The sequence below is a fragment of the Athene noctua genome, chromosome 2, assembly GCF_965140245.1.
Source record: "Athene noctua chromosome 2, bAthNoc1.hap1.1, whole genome shotgun sequence".
Taxonomy (NCBI): Eukaryota; Metazoa; Chordata; class Aves; order Strigiformes; family Strigidae; genus Athene; species Athene noctua.
The window spans coordinates 108,876,552-108,900,401 of NC_134038.1; the positions used below are offsets into that span (position 1 = coordinate 108,876,552).

The 23,850-nt window shown below is 47.7% G+C and overlaps 1 protein-coding gene across 1 annotated transcript; it reads left to right on the forward strand.

The window, feature by feature from the left end:
- The first annotated feature begins 228 nt into the window (after window positions 1–228).
- Window positions 229–12,992, forward strand: CSRNP1 (cysteine and serine rich nuclear protein 1). Its single transcript, XM_074897937.1, has 5 exons — window positions 229–334; window positions 7,187–7,382; window positions 9,719–9,978; window positions 10,343–10,639; window positions 11,786–12,992. Exons 2-5 carry the CDS (start codon window positions 7,211–7,213, stop codon window positions 12,767–12,769), a joined length of 1,713 nt encoding a protein of 570 aa, XP_074754038.1. The 5' UTR covers window positions 229–334; window positions 7,187–7,210; the 3' UTR covers window positions 12,770–12,992.
- The last annotated feature ends 10,858 nt before the right edge of the window (window positions 12,993–23,850 follow it).

The following is a 23,850-nucleotide window of genomic DNA, read 5'->3' on the forward strand; positions in this document are numbered from 1 at the left end:
CCCATCGCGCTGTGCCTCCCAAGCCCTCCAGGGCCCCTGCCGCCGGGCTCGGAGCGGGGCTGGGGGCGGGGCCGGCGGGCGGGGCGGGGCGTCCCCTCGGCCCTGACTCAGCGCCCCGCCCGGGGAGGGGGCAGGAAGCCGGGCGGGCCGGGCGCGCGCCGGCCCCGCGCCTGTCACCGCCTGCGTCAGAGCCCGGAGTTTTCCACTGACGAAAAAGGGCAGCGCGGCGCGGCGCGGCGTCAGCCCGGCCCCGGCAGCGGCAGAGCGGGAGGCGCCGCGCCAGGCACCGCCGCTGCAGCCGGAGCCGCCGCGCCGAGACCCGCCGCCGCCGCAGGTAGGGCCCGCAGGGGGGGCGGCCGGCGCCAGGCTGGGGCTGGAGGGCGGCAGCGGGGAGCGGGGCTGGGGGGGGCGCCCGCCGCGGGGATGGCTCGGCGCTCCGCCGGCCGGCACTGCGGGTCGAGGGCCGGCGCGGTGTCCGGCGCGGTGCTCGGCCGTCGGGGGGCCGGCGTCCGAGACAGGCGGGTGCTTGCTCGCCGCGGAGGTCGGCGCAGTGTGTCCGGCGCCGTGCTCGGCTGTCGGGGGGTCCGGGTCCGATCCCGGCGCGGTGCCCCGCCGTCGGGGGGGTCCGTCTCGGTTCCCCGCCGTCCAGACCCGGGCAGGCGCGCCGCAGCGGCGCCGTCTGGCCGGGCTGCGCCTGCCCGGGGGCGAGGGGAGCCCGGCGGCGCTGGGGCTGGGGCTGGGGGGGCCCGGCAGCAGCGGGACCGCGCTCTCCGGGAGGGGAGGGGGGGGGGGGGGCTTTGCTGCTCCCGCACTTTCCCATCGACAGAAAACGCTGTGCTCTATGGACATAGAAATACCTATATAATAATTCGGAGTAGCGCGGAGTTTTCCCCTTGTCAGTTAAGGCTCTGCTCCATCTTTACGGCTGCGGTTCTAATTTTCTGATGTTGAAAGAAAGGCGGGGGGGGGGGGGGAGCCCTGCCGGCTCGCTGTTCCCCGGCGCTGCCCGGCTGGGGATGCTTTCCCGTCGCTACAGCAACACCTACCGACCGGCGCACGGATGGACCGACCGACGGCCGGGGAGCAGGGCCCCCGCCGCCTCGCGAAACTAAAAACCGGCGCTTTCACAGCGCACCTGAAGGGAAAAGAAAAAAACCCAAACAACCAACCCCCAATAAAAAACCTCAAACCCAAAACTACTAAGTTTTCTCGGTGTTTTGTTTTGGGCTTTTTTTTCCCCTGGTGTGTGTGTGTGTGTGTCCTGGCATCCTCCAAAGTGTCTGTCACCTCCGAGTTACATAATGTCGCTGTAGGAAGAGGCTGACACACAGGGACAGCCCTTTCCTAAAGCAGCCCGGCCTTTACTAAGGTCTGTAGTGACAACGCCTTGGTGGGATGGAGAGAAAACCCTCACGGCCATTTACAAACGTCAAAGTCGTGTCACTTGTTACAGCGAACTCAGCATTTTTTAGGGTGTTTTTGTTGTGTTGTTTTTGTTTCTTTTTTCCCCGCGAGAATGTTTTCATTTTCCTCTGCTGAGGAGTTTGCGGATAAGGCCTGTCAAGGTTGGGGGGTTTATTTTCGGGATGGTGAGTTTGTTCTCTGTGCAGGAAGACTCTGCAGCTCCCAGCAAGCCTTTAATAATTCAGCGCAGGAAATGCGTGTGTGTATATATAGCAGGCAAGGTAATGCACAGCGTGTACCTACAGGAGGACAAATATGGAAACCTGGTGTGAATTATTCATGAGATGTAATCAAATAGAGGATTTTCCTAGACAAAGCACACTTCGCTGTTTTCATATTTATTACAGCACAATCTGCGCTGAGTATGTTTGAACCTCGTTTCATTTGGGCTGTGTCAGATAACCTTTAATGTATTTGCTAATGTTTCTTATTTACCTTTCAAGCTGCCAGGGAGAAATAAGGGCTTGATGATAGAAAAATCTCAGAAACCTTTTTCTTTGTGGCCTTCTGAAAATTAGTAGATGGAGTAAACGCTTCTGATGCTCTTCCCGGGGTAGGCGTTTTGCCTGTTCAGTCTCTGGCAGGAGAATAAACTCGTGGTGCTACAAACTGATTCATGCTCCTGCTCCGTGGCACGGGGTACTTTGGGTTTTGCTGTTGCATAGTAGGCAGAGGCTATTTTTAACCGGAGCAAGGTTATGAAACCTTAGACCCAGCTGGGTGAAAATAATCTGGTCTGAACTGGAGAGCACAGCTTGCGTGGCTGGGAACATGTATGGGACTGTCCCCCAGAGGGTCCCGATGGGATGATCCTGCTCGCATTGGCCCTGGTCAGCCCCGAAATTGGGAAATGGTGTCATCGTGGAGGCTATCACAGTGGCTCTGGGGAAACCACTTAAGTAAATATGCAAAGAATTAAAATAGTTAAATGAACGAGCAGTGAATCAGTGTTGATAGCAATGTGATTAAGTGACCCAGAGGCGTTACTGGAATCACCGCTGCTGTTAGACATCAAATATCTGGGATAGCTAAATGGGAAGCTCAGCTCCGCACCAGTTTTTGGTGATACTCGTGCCAAGGTCGCCTGACCAGCAATAAACAGCGACGTGCAAATAAACACTGACCCCAGAAAACTCCTCCAGGTTTGCTCCACAAGTAGCATTCAGAGCCATACCTGGCTCAACTATGTGGTGGTGTTTTTTACACTAATATTTACTCCTGCTAGACCTGCACAGCCACTGCAGCTCTGGGGGAGGGAGCGGGAGCTGCTGTGACTCACGGCTCAGCAGAGTTGTTAACTTGCTCCCGGTGCCCGAGCTTTCGTGCTGGTGTGCTGGGAAGAGTCCACCTTGGCTTCTCGGGCTGCAGGCAGATGGCTGTGCTTGTAAAGTTGTCAAACCGGCTCAGAAAGTCACTGGAAAATAAATACTCCTAGTGCATTGCTTTGAGGTTTGGGGGTTCTTCGGTGTTTGGGGTTTTTTTAACCCAAATTGCTTTGCAGAAGAAAGTTTGCTTTCAATAGCTCATGCACAGATTTGGGATCCTTCCATTCTTTAGGGTGCTCCACCAATGGAAACCCCAACATTTAGAATATCCTTGCTCGTAGGTGTTCTCCTGCAATACCATGGGAGTTGTGGCACAAGCAAATGCAGCCGCTGGCTGGACTTGCTGGGAGAAATTTCCTTTGCCTTGCTTGCACTGCCTGGTGCAAAGCACATATACAGCCACAAATATAACGCTGAAACATCTTCTCTGCATGCTTCTACACAAAACCATGATGCCTCTTTGTGCAGTCTCTTATAAATGGACTAACTGGACGCTGGTGGGGGTTTTAGTTGCCTTCCTCTGTGCTTGGCTAAACAAATGCCAAACCTTCTTAAATCTAAATGACTCGAAATATTTACTGTTGAGACGTCGTCCAAGAGGAGGATAGTTAAAATATTAATTCCTCGCATTCCAGTGTATTAGGGCTTTACTCTGCAACTTGCCAAGGACCAGAAATGGGACTTTGCAGATTTGATTCCCTTCCCCCAAAACTAGACAGCCACCTCCCCCCCCCCCCAACTTTAATGCTTTTTTTTTAAAAAAAAAAGAGGGAGAGAAAAAGAAAGGAATGCACATCTGGGCTAAATATTTGTTAGAAAGTATTCCCAGGATAGTGGGAGTTCTGGTGCCAGAGAGGAATTCCTGCGGGTTTGATCCATTGCATTATGTACTTGTTCCAAAAGCTGTTTTCAGTAAAATAGATGAGTAAGAAGTCTTAGCCAAGAACAGAATGTCTTTTTTGGCAACTAAAAGGAAGATAGGATTATTTTATTTCAGGTTATGTAAAAAAAAAAAAAAAAAAAAGGTGGCAAAATCCTGTGCTCAGTGATGCCTGCAGAGATTTGCAATGGCAAGCACATATATATATATATATATATATATTTTTTATGCTGCTGTGCGCATTTTTGCAACCTCTTTGTAAGACATCAATGTGGATTTAAGATTACTTGCAGTATTACTGCAATTAAAATATCCTCACTGTGTCTGAATTGGCCTCTGGAGTTTTTGGCTGAGTGGCCTGCAGTTTCAGCGACAGGGCTATCAAGGCAGCATCCAAATCGCTGGCGTGAATTCTGCTTCCAAGTGCCGGGGCAAGGAGGATTTTTTGGGGGTGGATACAGGCAGACACCAACGGGTGCAGCCCATTTACATCGTGTGTAGGTTCTGAGAAGGATTTAAAAACTTGACGTGGAAAACGTCGCAGACATAAATAAGCAAAGAGAAGGAAGGCGTTATACAGGGGAAAAAAGAATGTGTTTTAGCTGGTGGGCAACAGGTTCACCAGCTTTTTCCCATTAATTGAGAATCATGTTTGCATGACACCTACTTTGCATTAGCAAAACAATAGGTGTTTTGAATAAGACAGTGTGCCAAAGGGTGGGTTTTTTCTATGCATTTGGCTTATTCTTATGGATGGGAGATGCACATACCTCCATTCATCCTTCTGCCAGACAGATTGGTGATGATAGTATTTTAAAAAAATAATAATATAATTGCACCATCTTATACACAGCTTGCCTTGGCTCTGGCTTGGTGTTTGTGTTGATTTGGTTAGCTTGGCTGAGGAAAATGATTCATTTTTTTCTTGCTGTGTGGTTTAGGGGGAGGTGACAGGCTTATGATGGGCGCCGTTGCGTTTGCAGGCGACCTGAGCATCAGAGCTGCATTACTCTGCAGCATCGTGATATCCACCTTCTTGTTTCTCTGGGAGTCCTACAGACCAGGTAAATCCCAGTAGACATGGATGCCATGGGGGTTTTCTTTTGGGTCTGAGCCTGTGAGTTATCCCTGTTTCAGCAGTGTGATCTTGGCTGCTCCACCACTCCCTAGTGTCTCCCATGAGGCTTGGATGTGGTCCACATTTCATCTCTGAGGGCATTTGCCATTGGACATGTATCCTATGGGCTTTTTGGGGAGCTGTTTTCTCCGTCCCTTTGCTAGACAGAGGCATCCTTCACTGGCAACATTGGAGGTGGCCTTTGGAGCAGTGAGTGGTTGCTCTGCGGCATGAACTGATGTTCTTTCAAGTCAAGTGTGGGATTTTTTTTGCAAAGTTTTTGGCTGCTCTGGGTGGATGATGGGATCAGTTAGGATGAGCAAACATTTAGCTGCAGCCCAGGCTTTGATTCAGACCCCTGCCATGGATTTGGAGGGTTTCCTTGCTCTCAGTTATTTCTTAAAGCAAATGTGAGACAGAGCAGAAGGCACAAAAAAAAAAAAAAAAAAAAGGTTTGTGAATGCAGCCAGCTAGCTGGTTTGGGCATCCAGGCTTGCCTGGGAGCTCTGCTTTTGTGGGGCACAGACAGGAAAGGGGTTAATCCAGGTGTCAGGTAGGACATGTGCTGCTGGGGCTGGAGGGTGGCCAAATCCACCTTCTCCCCATCTGTTTTGGATTAAGGCCAAAAACCCAACAGCCCCTCCGTGGCAAAACCACCTGCAGCTCTGGGGCTGCAGAGGAGGAGCGATGGAGGGGATTGCCGCTCCCCAGCCCCCAGGTTCAGGGAGCCTTCGTGGATGTGCTGGCCCCATAGGCGTGTATTGCAGTGGATGATTAACTTCTTCGGGTTGAGGAATTGCTTCATCCAGGGATTTTTTTTTTTGACCTTTTAGGGGGACCGTTGTCTCCCGGGAAGCTGTTGGTAAACATAATTAACGTGGGCTGGCGCAGGGCTTTGAAGGCATGGCATGTGCTCCCATCCTGCTACGTGTTACTGTGTGGTGCTGCCGAGATATTGCAAATCCCATCGTTGGGAGGTTTTGAAGCTGCTGTGGTTTCTGTGCCGCCTGCTCAGGGCTGTCAGGAGGGCGGGTTTAGTGAGTTTTTTTCTTTTTCAGCGACTTAAATTAACTTCAGACATGCAAAAGAGGGTGAGAAAGTGCTATGGTTACAAAGAACAAATTTGGCTGGTGGAGGAGTTTCAGCTGTCGGGAGGGGACAGGGACTGGGTGTCTGACACCCCCTGTACCTGCAGTGTCACTGTCCCGGGGCTATATGTGTCTGTCCCAGCGCCATCTGAATCTTAAGGATTCTCTAGGTTTTGTGTATTACCTCTTATTGAAGCACCAGGGTGGCTGGTAGCATCCTGCATAAGCTGGGGCTCTCCCCTCCTTGCTGGAGGGAGTTGCTGGGCTGGGGCTGCATCTCTCCCACTGTGGTTCTGCCTTACCATCTGGTGGGATGGGGTCAAAGCAAGTCACTCCTCTGGCAGCAGCCTGGTTCTCAGCTTTGGGTATGGCTCACTGGCTTCAAAATAAGCTGTTGCCCACTTCTGCAGAAGCGGGAGCATCTGGTGTGGTGTTGCCAGTGTCTAAAAGGAGAAACAGTCCATCATCTATGCAAGAGCATCCCAGGTTGGGTGGGCTCTGATATCCAGTAGCCTACTCTAGGTGAAGTGAGTAGTTTTTTGTGCAATTTCAGGAGACAAAAAAACTCCCAAACTTTATAACAGCAAAGGTTAAAACATGCAACAAAGTTATTTTTGTGTTTTCTTTTTTTCTTTAAGATGAGCAGGGGAAAAGCAGGCAGGAAATTTAGGAGTCTAGGCAAGTACAGAGCTCCTTTGTTTTTAATTATCTGCGTTGTTTTTAATTGCTACTATGCTTGATACATAACCCAGCCTAAACAAGAATAGCTTATTGAATGGAGGACTGACTATGAAAGGCACTGTGAGGAGAAGGGCTGTTCTTCACAGTTGATATATTTGTATTTCAGTGCTTCATTTAATAAGTCTGTTCCCCCAGGGGGCTTTAGCAAGTAAATCATGCCAACAGATTGTTCTCTGCAAACTGGCTTATTTTTGTAATTAGCAAGACGTTAAAGCTGTAACTGCATAGAAAGCGATCTGGGTAAGGAGTTAACATAAAAGAATTAGTAAGCAAAATGTAATACTTATTGTTTGATAACATTTGTGTTGATTGAATTGTTTTCTGAACAGTTTGTTGTCTGCGATAGTTTGTTTTTCTGCAGCATTGTAAAATGGGGGGGAAATTCAGCAGGTGTGCACAGCAAAGGCAGTAAGATGTGTTTCTTTGGGGGAGCACTTTTTGTGAATCACACCTCCGTGGCCAGGGGGACCTGGTAGAGAAGCCTTGCTGGGGGTTAAAGTCATCCTGCTCATTCACCAGAAACTGCTGGTATTTCCTTTGCTTTATTTTGCTTTTCTCCTTTGTTCTTCAGTTATATGAAAAATACAGCATCACCATGAGTGGAGTATTGAAAAGGAAGTATGAAGAGCTGGGGGATGACAGTACCTACTGCTCCTCCTCCTCCTGCTCCCCCCTCTCCTCTTCGGCATCCTCGGGCTGGGAGTCGGATGAGGAGAGCTCCCGTGGAGAGCCCAAGCCCAGCTCTGCCTTAACGCCCAGCTTCACCCGTGAGTATCTCCAGCAGCCCCTTTCCTGGGATCAGACGCCCCTCTGCATGGGTTTTTTGTAATGTGGTGGTGGGTTATCACCGTGCAGAGACCCCCTTGGAGCACAGCTTTAGGGGTGGAAGCGGCTGTAATGCCAGCTCCCTGTCATTACACCAATTTATCTTGTAGGTTTCCTCAGGGTAGTCTTCCTCAGCCCATCCTTCCAGCGTTTATCATTCCTTTATAATATTTTTGCTAAAGTCCAAATTTCCAGGAGTAGAAACTAAAGGACCTGGGTGTGCAGAGCCATGCAGGTGCCTTGAAGCCACTGCTGTAGAACCATCCTGCCATCCCTCAATCCCCTGTCAAGCCATTCCATAGGCAAAAACTAAACAGACAGCAAAGGCCATAACACTAGCTTTTAAAAATGATTAAGCAGTAGTGTAATTACCATTTCAGAACTCATTTCCTAAGTAAGTTGGGTACTTTGCCAAAGAACATGACACATTTGACATTGCCTCTGCTGGTAGTACAGATAAATGCTATTTTTGTTTTTCCAGCAATGTCAGTTTTGAGAGCTTTTAAGAAAACACCCAGAAGACAACGTTGTAAAATCCTTTATCTGCCATGTGAAGGGAAAAATAAAAAATACAATAGGGGAACATCTTCACAGAGGAGAAATAGTCCAACCTAGTAAATTATACTGAACACCCACTGTATGTAGCAGTTAAGGTCCACTTAGTAGACATACACAAACATGCAGCGGGCTGAGAAGGCTTTAGAAGTCTTGTAATAATAAAGAGTCTCATTCTTGCTTGTCTTCCCAGGTTTTGTGACAAAACAATGAACTTCTTGTATTCTCTGGCTCAATTGGAAAAGGGTCAGGAATGGGAAAACAATTTCAGAGGAGGGGTTGCGGGGAGAGAGAAGCAAATGCCAAAGTGCAGCAGCTTATCTGATAGATGATCGCGGTGGTTAACTTGCCTTTTGATAAAGAGCTAATGTTTTAGAAGATTGAGTCAAGGTTATTATGAAAATGCAACGTGCAGTGCAAAGATACCATCAAAGCCACTGCAGAGCCCAGTGTGAAACCCCCAGCTATTTAGCAGAAGCTGCTGACGCAGCTGGGTGAACACTTTTTTTTTTTTCTTCGTATGAAACTGAAATGCTATATTTTGGTGAGACTTGTGAAATGTGGGTGTAGCTAACTGTCCGGTCTCACACTTTCCCAGCCTTTGGGTCCAGCCAAACCGAGCCCCTTGGGTTTTTGGCAGTCCCATAGTTGACTCCCATAGAAGGGCTGCCTGTGCTTCTGCCATTCCAAGTGCGGGGCTTGGATCCCGGCTCTGCAGGAGTCATCCATCCTGTCCGGGTTATTGTTTTCCCATATTCTCCATGGTGGCAACCAAAGATATCTGTGCACCAGCAGAGAATGGGACTGAAAAACCCCACGACTGAATTTGTACATAGCCGATTTTCATGCTTGACATGATCATGCAGCAGAAAAAGCAGCTCTGTAACCCCATACTGCTGCACTTTGCTTTCCATGGCCAGCTACTTCGTGGAAACTCATTGACTCTGAAACTACCCTGGCTAATTAGTCCACCTCCATCTGCTACATTTGCACGTGCAAATGTGCAGAACGAGGTATCTCTGGAGAGGCTCTGCTTTAAATGGTGTGTAGCATGTTTCAGCAGTTTAAGATAAACCAGAGTCATGTATTGCCATGTTTACGCTGGGATCACCTGCATAAAGATTAACATCTTTGCAGCTGCTCTCAAATGAGTTTCTTGAGACTAAAGTATAGATTCATAGTTCCTCCAGTGGATGGTGAAAGGAAGTACCAGTAAAACAGCCATTTTGGCTATTTTCTGCCCTGCCACAAAAACTGGAGCCACACAGCACTGGAGTGTTGGTGCTCTGACATCCCAGGAGCAGACCATGAGCTCCTGGACGTGGAGCAGGGTGCTTGGGTTTAGAGCAAGACAGGCATGTAGGATGGTTTGTTGCTTGTTCGTTATGCTCTGCTGCACGTGAAGAATAAGCAAATGTATGTTTCCTGGAGGAAGTCAAGCGGGAAGGAGAAGCAGCAGCCGTTTCTTAGGGTGAATCTGATCAGTGACTGCAGTGCATCGAGACTTGGCTTAGTTTCCTCTCTATCCTCATCCCACCTTTCAAGTGTTAGGTCCTGCATCACCAGAAGCCATCAAGCAATGCTGTAACCCTGTCCCATCATGTCCCTGTTGAGAGAGTAATTGCAAGTTTGGAATACTTACGGCCTGTTCTTGTAATATTTCTATCCTGTCTGCAGGATGGCAGTACTAACTTTGTGCTTTTCTTTCTTCCCCCATTTTTAGCCACGTCTATCCTGAAGAAATGCAAGCGACTAAAGAAGAACAATGTGGAGTTTGACCGGGTCACTGTGTTTTACTTCCCACGCTGCCAGGGGTTCACGAGCGTGCCTAGTCGTGGGGGTTGTACCCTGGGGATGGTGAGCAAACACAGCTCCTCCCGGCAGTTCACGCTAGCGGAGTTTTCGAAGGAGCAGGAAAATGTTCGTCGGGAGAAACTCGAAGAGAAATTAAAAGAGGAGAAGTTGGAAGCTTTGAAATGGAAAGTGAGTAGGAGCATGGGGCTGGATTGGTAACGAGCTGGTGGATGTCTTTAATGGCCAGTTTTTAGTAGGAGCCTCTCTGAAACCTGGGGGCATCGGTGCTTAACCCTGTTTGTGCGTCCAAAAACCACAGGCTCTAGTGTGGCATTTTCATCTTAGTTCTCCACCTTTGAAAAGTGATGAAAAAGATCCTGAACTCAACATGTCGGGTGTGTGTCAGGTGTTTGGGGCTCTGACACAGGTCATGGTCCTGAGGTCAGCCCACATGGGGGCAGATCTTTCCTTTCTTGTGTCTCCTGGCCTGGGGATGCTGATGGTGCTGTGTCTGCAACAGGTCCCTAATGCTTTGCCCATTTTTTGTCCTTAGCTAACCATGAACGGCACAAAGGAGTCAGAGGAGGCCAACCAGCTCACAATTGAAGACATCTCCGATGATGACATTGATGTCAGCAACGTGGACCTGGAGGATGGCTTCTTCCTCCAGCCCTACCCCGCCAAGAAGAGACGCGCACTGCTGAAAGCCGTGGGGGTGAAGAAGATCGACAAGGAGGAGAAGCGAGAGCTGCACAACATCCGCCTGTCCCGGGAGGACTGTGGTTGCGACTGCCGGGAGGTCTGCGACCCAGAGACCTGCAGCTGCAGCTTGGCGGGCATTAAATGTCAGGTACTGCCCTTGCCTGTGGGCACGGGGAAAAGCTGTGGCTCCATCTTATGTGTATGTTAAAGCAGGGGGGTTTTGAGCAAGCAGGACAGTTAGGGCAGCCTGTAAAATGCATCTGTTCCCACTGCGCTCGGAGCAAAGCAGGCAAGAAAAGCTCTTGGAGATGCTCCACAGGTGGCAATGCAGACGCTGCTTGAAAGCCTCCACTTCCCATATCACACATGCAGCTGTCCCTGCACTGTCACTGCAGGAGTGGGGATGTGCCCGAGCCTGCCAGTGTGAATGCACCCATCCTGTCCGTCCCCACGAGACCTGTACCTGCTTGGTCTCCTGTTGGAGATGGGCCATGTGGGAACGTCTTCGCAGATTAAAGCTGCTTGCTTCTCACGCAAGGCTGCAATTTCTTCTCCTCCCCCTAGTTTTATTTTTAATTTTATTTTCCCTTGGTGTGTGTCACAACTCCCAGCGCTCTCAGGCAAACGTGGGAGTGTCAGCTGAGCGTCAGCCCACAGCTTGCTGTGCAGGCCACCTGCAAAGTGGGATAATCCCTCTAATATTCAATTAGGTGATTATATTTTTCATTTCAGTTTTTACAGATGCCTGCCCAGCTGTGTTTGGGGAGCCATATTCCCTCTTCTGAGTGCTGCTTGCTCCTTCGATGCCGTGGTTGCAGGCTGGGGGTGTTGTAGGGTGGGTGTTCGCAGGCAGATGGGTGCTCCATGTGTGTGATGCAGCCCCCCTCTAGTGGCTGCTGCCAAGGGGGACATAAAGTTGCTGCAGGTGCCTCTTGAGCAATTTGCCCTTATCTTGTCAAGGGGCAAAAGCTCACGATATGGATCAGGTATTAAATACCACGGTGCAATATATAAAAACTCCTGTTCCCCCCCCCCCCCTTATGTCTCTTTTTGGAGCATTATACTTTGCTTTTTTTTGAACTTTTAAACTTTCTTCAGTTGCACTGAAATCCAACTTTTTTAATGACAACCCTTCAAAAGAGTAGGGTGTCTTTTATTATTTTTCTTTTTTCAATCTTCTTTTAAACCCCTCAGCTGTTACGTGGTTTCTCAGGGTGGGTGAGTCATGGGCAGTTTAGATTTTCTGCCACCAAATTTGGTCCTAACCCTCCAACTCTGCTTATCCCCATGCCAGATGGATCACACCTCCTTCCCCTGTGGCTGCACCAAGGATGGCTGTGGCAACACCGAGGGCAGGATCGAGTTCAACCAGGCCCGCGTGCAGACCCACTTCATCCACACCATCATGAAGCTGGAGCTGGAGAAGCAGCAGCAGAGCAGCGAGAAGGTGGCGGAGGCTGAGCCCCCCTTTCGGGAGAGGCTCCCGTCATTGGGATGTGCAGTGGGGAAGAGCTCCTTGGAGGAGCGTGCGGTACCTCTGGCACCTGCCTTCCAGTTCAGCCCCGACCTTGAGGCCCTGGGGGAGAACAGCTGCAGCAGCGACATGACGGACTCCTCCATCTCCTCTCATCCCAGTGAGGACCTGGAGGAGCCCTATGAGAGCCTTCCCTCTGACAAATCCCAGTCGGATGTGGATGACGATGGCTTGGCACGCATCCTCCATTTCAACGACTCAGATGCTGAGGAAGAAGGGGGCCACGGCCAGGATGATCTGAGCTGCTTCCAATCCACCGACTTTTTCATCGAGGACCACAGCGGCGAGGCCAAGCCTGTCCCTGGCCACTTGTCCCACCTCTCTGAGTGCCTGGACGAGAACGCCAACCAGGATGGCGGGGGTTTGCTGGAGGATGCTGCCCATGCGCGGTGCGATGGGCTGTCCTGCTGCGCCTCATCCCCAGCTGAGCCCTGCTCCAAGAGCTACGCTGACCTCAGCCTTTCCTCTGACTCCTTGGATTTCTTCCAGTCCTTCTCAGACTATAACTTGGGACCCCTTTACAACTCCTTAAAGGAGTATGAGAACCTCGATAACTTCTCAGCGTTACAATTTCAGTTGCCTAATTTCCCTGGCTTCCCACAAGCTGGAGATCAGGGCTCCTGTTTCTTGGAGTCCCTCATTGGTTTGTCCGAATCTGTCCCTGAAACCCCGGCTCCTTTCACAGACAATCAACTTTTGGAGGACGCCATCAAGTCATCACTGATGGAGACAGTGAAAGTGTGAAATGCCCATGTGGCTTGGGCGGCAAGGGCCGGTGCCAGAAGGAAAACCGAAGAACAGTTGGACAAGCAAACTTTGAAAGGATGATGTGCTACTCAAAAATAAGGAGGGAAAAACAAACAAAAAAACTTTCTAAGCAAACTATTTTTGGTCTTTATAGAACGTGGACGTTTTGACATACTGCAGCTACAATCAGTTCTCTCACTGTTTGTGCAAAAATTTCTAAACTTTCATGATGGGGTGGGGAGGGAGGGAAAAAGACTTTGATGTATGAATTTCTTTGTGTTTTGTATGAAAAGACCTGTTGAGAAATACTCCTTGCTAATGTTGCCAGTCGTACACACAGCCCCTTCTAGAAACGTTTCAGTGTTGCAGGAACTTTTTAAGACAACTTTTTGAAGCTGTATTTATTGTGAAAATTCGTGGTTTACGTAAGAGTTAGCCCAACACCCTCTTACGTTTAATCAGACAAGGTTTACAGAAGCGATCCATACACTATATACATAATCATTCTTCATCTATTTATTGCAAATTCCAGAATTTAACTAGCCACCGAAGCTTGAACTAGCATGAAACCTTATTTAAATTGGTAATACCTCAGATGTATTATGTGTACAATCATATTTTTTTGCATAATATATCTGTATTTATTTATTTCCTATCTGTAGTACATGAATAGCACTGTGGTTTGTCAGTGACCTGGAAGGGCAATCAGGTCTTCAGCAGCACCCATCCTAAAGATGACCCTGTTTTTTCTGAGTCTGAAAGATGTTGGATGTTTGGTCTTCACGTCACACTTCTAAAAGAGCTGAATGCAAACGGGTGGGAGGAGAAGGGTGGGGGAAATGTACATACAACATCCTTTGGTTTCTATCAGCCCTCTAGCAGATACGATGGTGGTGTCTGATATCAATCTCCATAATGTCACTATGGAGAGCAGAACAAGCAAAACCTTCAACTATTCAAGACATATGAACTAGCTCTATTTAAACAAAAAAACCCCAACCCTTTTCATAAGTTATTTTATAATTTATTTAATTTCCAAAGGATTTGGCCATGAGACCTTTCCCAATCAATTATGGTGCCTGAATATGCAGAGGAACTGTTAGCAGTGATGGTGGGGCTGTGTAATGAGAAGGACCTTTGCAGCCCTGGGGGGGAGCTTTGGGAGAGCAAAACGAACAACAGCAACACTGTGCTCATGCTCCTCAGCAAGTGTTCTTAGGACATCCCAACGTCAAGGGTATCACAGCTCCGAAGTCTAGTGGGTCAGACTATTTATTTTTATATAGGTAAATCAGGTAAATCAAGTAAAATAGATGGATATGAAGGTTATGGGGTTCTTTGTCCTTTGAGTACGGTTTTAGAGGGAAAAAAAATAATGCCTGAAAACAAAGCTGAAAAACTTGAAGGCTTTTGTGTTTTAAAATGAGAGAAATCATGTTTAGGAGGATATTGGAGGCCCTCTTGGCCTTTTGCTATTTAAATCAGTCTGAGAACTTGACACTATTTGGCCATGAGATGTAATTGGACATAAAATCTGTACGCCAGTGATACACTAAGTGCCTACACCAGTGTTATTATAAAAAAAAAAAAAAAAAAAAAAGGCTTTAAAACCTACCAGCTTTAACTCCCCCTTTCAAAAATGTGAGATTTGGTGATACAAGTGATTCCTGTCTTTACCAGCACTGGGAGGAGGTGGCAGCTCTGGCATCCCAGCCCCGCTGCCCTTAGAGCGGCGTGCTGGGAGGAGCTTCTGTGGTGTGCAGAGGCACGCAAATAGGGGGAGAAAAACCCCAGTTTTCCATCAGTGGAACTATTTATATCCCCGACGACAGGGATGGTGCTTTTGGGTACCTGCTATTCGACAGGTGCCTTGTGCAAACCTGCTGGCAGTTTAGGAAACTTCTGGCGTACGAATATGACGAAGGCTGGGTTGTTTGGGTTTTATAAAATCATTATTATTACTATTTAATTTTACATATTCTCTGGTATTGAGCCGGTCAACTTGGGAGCGGAGCTGACCTGCCACGGCTGTGAGCAGGTGCTCGCCCACACTCGCCGCCACATCCTCCTGCAAAGCATCGCCCCCGGGGGCCTCCCCGCTGGGCAGGAGGGCGACTGTAGGAATACTACTGGCAGATGGAGGATTTTCTGGATATATATATATATTATATTATTATTTTTTGTTGTTGTCGTTTCTTTAGACTGAAAAATCCCCTTCAGTTATCTCCTAGGTGGTAGTTTCTATCCTTCAGACTGCATAAAAATACTGACAGTTGAAAGTCTGGTACCGTTCTGTATTTATTGGCACTAATATATTTTATAACATTCCTAGGTTGTCTGCTATATATGTGTTTTTATATATATATAATATATCCATATATATACAAGTATGTATGTCTATATATGTATATATTTTATATATATATATACACAACATTTTTTTTTAAATGAATGACAGGGATAGACTCCTGCCTTTGTGGATTTTTTCTATAATTTATTCTTTTTATTTGTGTTGGTGCCAAAAAAAAAAAAAAAGATTTTTTTATCTTTTTTTTTCCAGGGCACTGAATTGTAAATATATAATTTTTTTTTCTTCTTGGTATCTGTGTAAAAAGTTGCCTGTTAAACAGTTTAAAAGCTGGGTATTTATTGACACAATCTGTAATTATCTAATGTATTGATTGAAACTGTTTGGTTTCAACATAGCTTTATTTTAGCTTTCTTTGTGTATATATTGTGATTATGTTGCTTAAAGGTACAAGTTAAAAAAAATGCTTTATTTTTACCTTATCCATTTGCATTTGTTTATAAAAAAGCATATTTGTCTACAGCTGCTGTCTCTCATTTCATCAAAGCAATATGAAGAAATTTCCATTATACTTTCAATAAAAGAACTTTGAGTACGGCAGCGTCTTCACCCTGTTTATCCTTTACTGTGGCTCAGAAATTTGGATGATGAGTGCGTATGCTGCATTATATGTCATAGTTGTCCCTTTTTTGGTTTTGGCTTTTTTGACTCCTTTTTGAAGATAATGGGTTCCCTGGGGTTCCCACCCCAAGTTTTGAGATGAAAGCATCCTACCAGGGCAGAAGCAGTCCTTGTCCCAGCCTGGTGTCCTCCAAGAGGCTTCTCCTGAGCTTGGGGACCCCCACTCCTTTTCTCACCCACCCCCAAAAGCAGCCCAGGGAAGAGCATCCCCATGTCCTTGCGCTGGTGAAAGGCATTTGGGGAGCCTGGGAGGCTCAACACCAGCATCGGGCCGGTCCTATAGTGGGAAACCAGCCATAGGATAGATTCCCAGAGCGAAGGGGACATATTCCCTGGAGGAGGTGTGGAGCTGAGGCAGCTCATCCGTCCCTGCAGAGCTCTGCTTCATACACAGCAGCTGGGGTAGACACAGGGGAGGACTTCCCAGGCAGCCTCCAAGGTGTCCCCAGGTCCATCACAGCACACTGAAACATAGTGGGGAACACTAGCAAAGCACGTGAGAGAGACTCTTGAGGCAGCTGGAGATGCATGAGGTGTGCCCAAAAGTCCCTCTGAGTTCATCCAGAGAAGTTTCTTCACAGATGAGCACCCAGTGCCAGCCTCTGCTTTCAAATTTTAAGCTGAACTGGCACATTTTGGCTGGGAGAGAGTCTGGACCGGCAAGAGTAGTTTTTCCCAGGGCTGGAATTAGAAGGGACCTTTTTGGTGATTTGCTTAATTAATTTAAGGGCAAAAATGTGATGCAACATCTTGGCTTGTGGATGGTGGCTGTCCCTGTCCATGGGACAATGGAAAATATAGTGATGATGGCAGCATCTCCGTCACCAAGGAACATACAGGAGAAATCTTGAGAAACCCTTGGGAATCCCTGGAATCCTCTGTCACTCACGGGCTAAAGACTGTTCCTTATCGCCCCATGGTACCCCTGGGACCTGGAAGGTTGCAGCCAAGAAACAGCATCGCCATGATCTTGTACTGCAGGGGAGAAGCAGAGAAAATAGGCTTGGTCCTGGCAGCAGCAGGGAAGTAAGAAGGTGAGGATGTGAGCCAGCCCATGGTGCAACAGAAAAGCTGAATAAATCCCAGAAACCTGGATGAGGAAATGCACACCTGTCCCATGGGCTTGCATCCGGCAGTACAGGCATAAATCCTAACCACTGGCATTGACCTGAAAGCAAAGGAAGTAGGCCTAAGAATGCCATTGTCTAGTTTTCCATCGGGAATCCATTTTTAAAGGTTGCCATCTGCCCCCAGAGCGCAGAAGCTCAATTAATTGAATAAACTATTTGTTACAAATTATTTGCTGGGCCATAAAAACAGCAATACTGAGAGAGGCCCATCTGTGGCTGTTCTGCAACATGCAGTGAATCCCTACCCCAGTTTCCCCACCCAGAAGGAAGTGTTTAGTTGTATTTTCTTTTTTCTTTTAAGGGGTTTATGCCTATCATTCCCTCTTACATTAATTATTTTCTGATTGGGAGGGGAATACCCCCCAGCATATGGCTCCAACTGCCTCACTTGTGAGTTTTCAGCTCACGGTGATGACTTTGCACTGTGCTCCAGCAAAGGGCATTGTGGTGGCCAGGGGATATGTCACCCTTCAAGGAACAGTGCCGAAATATCCCCAAGGTGCTGCATCCCATCAACCAGCCTCCAGCGCAGGCATCTCTATGGGGAAACAGCAGAGTTTATCACAGCCTCTTTGTGCCAAGAGATGTTTACTTTGAAGAGCAAGGCAGGAGAAGCCCTGGAGGAGTTTCCCCAGCTGGCTGGGGATTGTCTCTCTGCAAGGTGCTGATGTTAAAGCCATGGCCACTCAGCTTTTACAGGACTGCATCTTAAAAGGGGTAAAACCTACACAGGTGCAACCCTCAGTTTGCTCCCTGGCCGTGGCAGGGTCGAGGCAAGCTGACTTTCTGCATACACCAGGATGGATGTGCCCCAGTCTGGTGACAGAGAGCTGGGACACACATCCCATTTGACAGCAGGCGGTGGTGCTCCTTCCCATTCCTGGGATTGGGTGATTCATTGATCCCAATTAAACCTGTCTGTGTACTCCCCACCTTGCTTAGGCTTCATCACCCTCTTTATTTTCATTTATTTTCTTTTTTACCTCCATACAGCCAACCTGTATGCCTTGCTTGTAACACCTAGAGGCACAGAATTACTCATCACCCACTTTCGTTTCATTTTTAGGTGTCTACAAGATTTGAACCATGCGTGCAGCCACCAGACTAGAAAGCATTTCTCTCCGAGTGTCAGAGCAGCCTCCGGAAAAGGGATGAGTCATCTGACGACCGACCCACGGCCGGTGGAGACGGGCTGTGACGCGAGGCTTGGCTCCGCCAGACCTGGCGCCATGCGGGAATGAGACACCCAAGGACTTTTCTCGGCAGAAACAGCTATAAAATGATGGGTAGGATGGACTTTATCTCTGTCGGGGAAAAAAAACCAACTACCCAGGAGGTTCAGGGCAAGGCACGGGCAGGGGTGTTGGCTCTGCAGCATCAGGGGCATTTCCATAGGGCCAGATCCTGCATGCAAAGGGCTTATGCCTGCTTGGAGGCAGGAGCGTTGGGAAAAAATACCTTTTCTTATCATGTGTCTGGTTGGTAGAAGAAAAAGGCAGGTTTGCACTGTGTGACCAAGCAGCATGACACTACAGGGGGTAAGGTTGGCTCAAGCCTTCTGGAAAGGCAATAAAAGCACCCCAGGTGACACCTCTGCCTCCCTGCTGGCCTCTGTCACTGTAACAGGCTCTTTCTCTGCCCACGTACATGCATTTCCCATAGGATTGAGCTTGTAGGTGCTGAGATTTTTAACTCAGACCCAGAGATCACCCCGGCTTTCCTATAAAATAGGCACTGCAGAATTGGCAAATATTGACGTATTCCTGTGGCCCATTTGAGTTTTAGTCTCTCAATGCTATAGGATGGAGAAAAAAAAGTTCATCTGTTATTCCTTATTCTTTGGGGTATTGATGTTCAACATCACAGAAATGCTCATAGCACTGTAAGGAAGTGTCCTCTCCACCAAACCAGCCCAAATTACATAGCAAAATAAAAGCAGTTTGATTTCTGCACCATGTGAGGGTCTCTCTGTGGTCATAATCTCTGGAGGAGCTGTGAGTCCTCAGTATCTGGGGAAACAGATGATGCTAAATGCACTGAATAAGTATTCTGTCTTTGGCGTCTTCCCTGTGTAAACCAGCAAAGATTCCTCTGTTGCCAGAGCTCTGGCTAAAGTGAGACTTCAGATAAGCAGTTAAAAGAGAGAACTAAGTTTTCTCCTTCACAGCTATGACCATTAAAAGTTTTCAATGATGATTAATCCACAGTTTCCATCAGCTTGTTTTATACCTCTAAGCCTGCTGCTGAGTTGAATGGCAGTATTGCCATCTACCGGGCAGCTGCCTCCTTCTCCCAGCCTCCCAGTCCTGCCCACATTGCTCTTCGGCAATGCTTGTCCTCCTCTGTGGTGCCAAAGACACCATGTATCTCACTGAAGTATCACATTAAAAACCAGTAAGATAAGGCTTAAATGGTCGGCTTGGGTGTGGAGAAGAGGTGGGGATGTCTCGGGGCTTGGTTGTGTTTCTGCACCTGGCTTAGCACACACATCCACAGCTGGAGGAAACCATCTCAAGGTAAATGCTCAACCCTCCCAGAGATGCACCTACATTTTGGCCAGGGAAGCTGAGTGAGGGACCAAAATGACTGTGGTTGGACATGCCCTGGCTCCATCACATCAGTAGGTTCAACCCACCAAAGGGAGAATATCTGGGACCAGCAGAGCTGAAATATTTTTGCATGACTTTGAAGGCTGTGAATACTTCCAGGTCAGTTCAGCTGAGGAGGCTGAAACACTCCAGATGGCTTGGGGACCAGATTCCCTGGGGACCACACAAGCCACACACCAGGGTAAAACATTACAGGAGAATCCTGACACCAGAATGTGTAACATAAAAGGATCTCCCTGCAAAATAAACCTACTCCACTGAGATAACCTGCATAGGAAACTGTTATCTATTACACTTCCCTGGAAATAAATACTTGGGTACTACTGTGAAATAAATAGGGATGAGAACTTAGTGGTCCTGAAGTGGTTTTCACAGTGAAAACATCCCAAAGGGCTTTGTGTTAATTAAGGTTGAATAGCTGTCAGGAGGCAAGAGAGACCATTGTAGTCATACTCCCAAATAGCCAGCATTTTTGTCTGCAGGTGAGCAAGGGAATGATCGGGTGAAGTAGTGATATAATTTCAACTAGAGATTTTGGGGGTTATGCTGGTAAAGTATAGCAGCTCAGAGTACTATTTGGATGAGGAGATGTCTATAACCAGAACATCTCTATTCAGCTGTGGTGTGTCTGAAGGTCCCATTGCTGAGCTTCTATCTGTGTGACTTTAAAGCTCCCCAGCTTTGTTGTGTTTTGGGCCAGTTGAGATGCTCAAGGGTATGAAGACATCCCCATGGGGCTGGTGGAGATGACAAGGAACCTCAGGAGAGCTCTGCCTTTTTGACTCAGGATGGGATGTCCTCAAAAATCCCTAATGGCACTGACCACTGTATTTGATCCCTGCACCCCCAAGCTGTGTTTCACAGCATCTACAGCCTTACCTCCCTAAATATTTCAAGGTGTTGTAGCCATTCCTACACCTCACTGAAGCACCCTACACCTCGTGGGACCACCCCCAAGAGATAAGTGTCCTGTTGCCACAGCTCCTTTTTCTGTGCCCCATAAAGATGTAGGGGTCAATTGGGGAGTTTTTCAAAATATGATTTGTTCCCTGGTTTAGCTGCATCCTCACCACCCAGCTTTGGAGAAAAGGATGGGACCATTACGTATGATTGTTATAGTACTGTGCCCAGCCATGTTTTCCCAATGGATACCATTGGATGTTATATCACTGTGACCCCTAGTATCTTCACACAGTAAAACCTGCATGAAACACTGCATTTTCCGTAGGCTTCCTGAGGTGTGCTCCTGGGATCACAGTTTGCACAGCAGCTCTGGGGAACAAGTAGCTCTAGCATGGCCCTTGGATAGAAAGAGGTAAATGAGGCATAGGAGAAGCACATGTACCCTGTTCACGTGCTGCCAGGCTATCGTCTCTCTCTTATCCTACGCAATAAATCATGGTTGAGAAGCACAAGCTGTTCCTGTCATCAAAACATGGAAAGAAACACTCCTCTTGGCACTGGGGACGTGATAATGACCCTGAATTAGAGCTGTACGACTCCAGCACCTGATTCTCCCGCTCCTGCCAGTGCAGCTTGAGGCTTCTCTTGGCTGTTGCAGCAAGGTCCAGGTCTTGCTCATGTGGAGGAAGAATTTAAAGGAGTAATGTCCAACCTAGCTTTCAGATCAGCTTGCGACAAGAGGTTTCAAGCACCCGATGCTCACAGCTGCCCTGTGGAGACCAGGGCAGTTGCATAATTTTGGGCAGGTACAGCCTATCACTGCTATCACGTCAGGGGATGAACAGGGAATGGCTGTGGTGTTTTGGGTTGTGACAATGCATACTCATTAAATTGCTAACAAACATGGTCCCAGGAGTGCTTTTGGCCCAGGGAGCAGGAATGTCCCCAACGGTTCCCAGTTCTGCTCAGCCCAGGCCAGGGACGGAGACTGATGAGAATTTGGGACTCCATGTGACATCCCCAAATCCCCCTGTGGCCCATGCACTAAGCACACAGGGTTTAGACCCCCAGCCCAGGTATCAGACACTGCAAAACCACCAGGCACTCTAATACTTCACTTCTCAGCATCTGAGTACTTTCTGAGGGACTCCCTTTAAAAATCTAATTTCCCAAAACCTTTGATCTATGTGTTTTTAATTCCTTCTGAAACTCAACGGGAAAACTTGAATGTAGTCAGGCCAAGATCTCAGATGCCAGCATGCTCCCATCACTTGGCTGCTAAGTGCTCTTATAAGGGACATTACTCCATCAGTGAGCCTAACAGATCCAGGCTCTTTCAGGAGAAGTTAAATATTTGAACTTGATATAGCAGCAGAAATCACACATGCTGTCTTAAAATGAGCAAGAACTATTCAGTAATATTAAGGGGCAGGAAAGCTGAGATTCAGGGTTTTTTTAACTTGTCAGAAGAGAATTGCCAAACTACTGAACACCCAGGAGACATTGCCAAGTGCAGTTCAATAAAGCAGAGAGCTAAAAATACAGCTGGGACTCCACTCCTTTACAAGCATTAAAGAAAGCACCACTGGTTTCGTTTTCATTTGTGCTTGCCGTAATAAGGAAGATTTATCTGTTTGCAAGTCAGACCTCTGGATAACGGCAGCGAAAAGCAGCTCCTGTGTGTCATTGCTTATCTGTGTGTCTGCAAGCAAACACGAAGGACAGAGTGCAAGGCTGTGTACATGCCATTTTAACATTCTTGGCCACAAAACTTCTTTAGCAGTCAGTGATAATCGGATTGGATATTCCTTTGGTTTGCCAACGCCCTCTAGTGGCTTTAGAGAAGAAATGTGCATTCCTAAAAAAGGGTTTTGCAAAAAATACTGCTATGCCCTAGGTGTGTGCAGACTTTAGGAGAGATGGGACATAAGTAGTTTAAAATGGAAAAGGAGCCAAATCAAAATCCTTCATTCATAAATGCTCATTTTATATACAGCAAAAGGAGGAGAGGGAAGGTTGTGGGATTCTCCGTGTATTCCTAGAAGATGGTTTTGTAGTTCATGAAAAGACAAATCTTGCTTTATTGTGCATGTACATCTCCCTCTCTTCCTCCTTCCCTCCCTTTACTTACCCTGCTGTGTGTTTAGTAGGAACATGGCTTTTATTTAGAGAAGTTTGACATTGCAGATAGGCTTGCCTGGCTGACTGGAGTTACAGGTCCCTGCATGCCTAATGGCACAGGAGATTATTTTACACCGAATTTATTGCTTCCTCACTAGAAAAGCACCCTAGAAATTCCCTTTTCTATGAACTTAGTCTTAGACAATGCATTTAAAAAACCCCATCCTGTACAGTGTGAATTTAAGAATAAGATGGATCGTACTTTCCATCAGTTGAGCTTGCTTGTATACTTGAGGCAGTTGCCCTCTGTATAAGCAGTGCTGTATTGAAGCTGTTTGTTTAGGAATATAAAGAGAACCCAGTTCTGCAAGCAAAAAATCTGCCAGCTGCTGAATGGAATGGAATGGAATAGAATGGAATAGAATGGAATGGAATGGAATGGAATAGAATAGAATAGAATAGAATAGAATAGAATAGAATAGAATAGAATAGAATAGAATAATTTCAGTTGGAAGGGACCTACAATGATCATCTAGTCCAGCTTCCTGACCATTTCAGGGCTGACCAGAAGTTAAAGCATGTTGTTAAGGGCACTGTCCAAGTGCCTCTTAAACACTGACAGGCTTGGGGCATCAGTCACCTCTCTAGGAAGCCTGTTCCAGTGTTTGACCACCCTCTTGGTAAAGAAATGCTTCCTAATGTCCAGTCAGCCCCTCCCTTGGCGCAGCTTTGAACCATTCCCATGCATCCTGGCACTGGGTACCAGGGAGGAGAGCTCAGCATCTCCTTCTCCACTTCCCCTCCCCAGGAAGCTGTAGGGAGCAATGAGGTCTCCCCTCAGCCTCCTTTTTTCCAAACTAGACAAACCCAAAGTCCTTAGCAGCTCCTCTTAGGATACTTCTTCCAGCCCTTTGACCAGCTTTGTCACCCTCTTCTGGACTCATCAAGGACTTTAACATCCTTCTTAAGTTGTGGGGCCCAGAACTGTGCACAGTATACAAGGTGAGTGAGCACCAACTCTAAATACAGTGGGATAATCACCTCTTTTGACCAGATGGTCATGCTGTGTTTGATGCACTCCAGGATGCGGTTTGCCCTCTTGGCTGCCAGGGCACGCTGCTGACTCCTACTGAGCCTGCTGCTGACCAGCACCCCCAAGATCCCTTTCTGCAGGGCTGCTCCCCAGCCACTCCTCTCCCAGTTTATACTTGTGCCCAGCAGCATCACACCATTGCTCTGCTCCCACCAACCTGCAAGCACCAAGCTGACCACATTTGCCACTGGTGGGGTTATGCCTATGGAATCCCTCAGCCAAAAAACCTCATC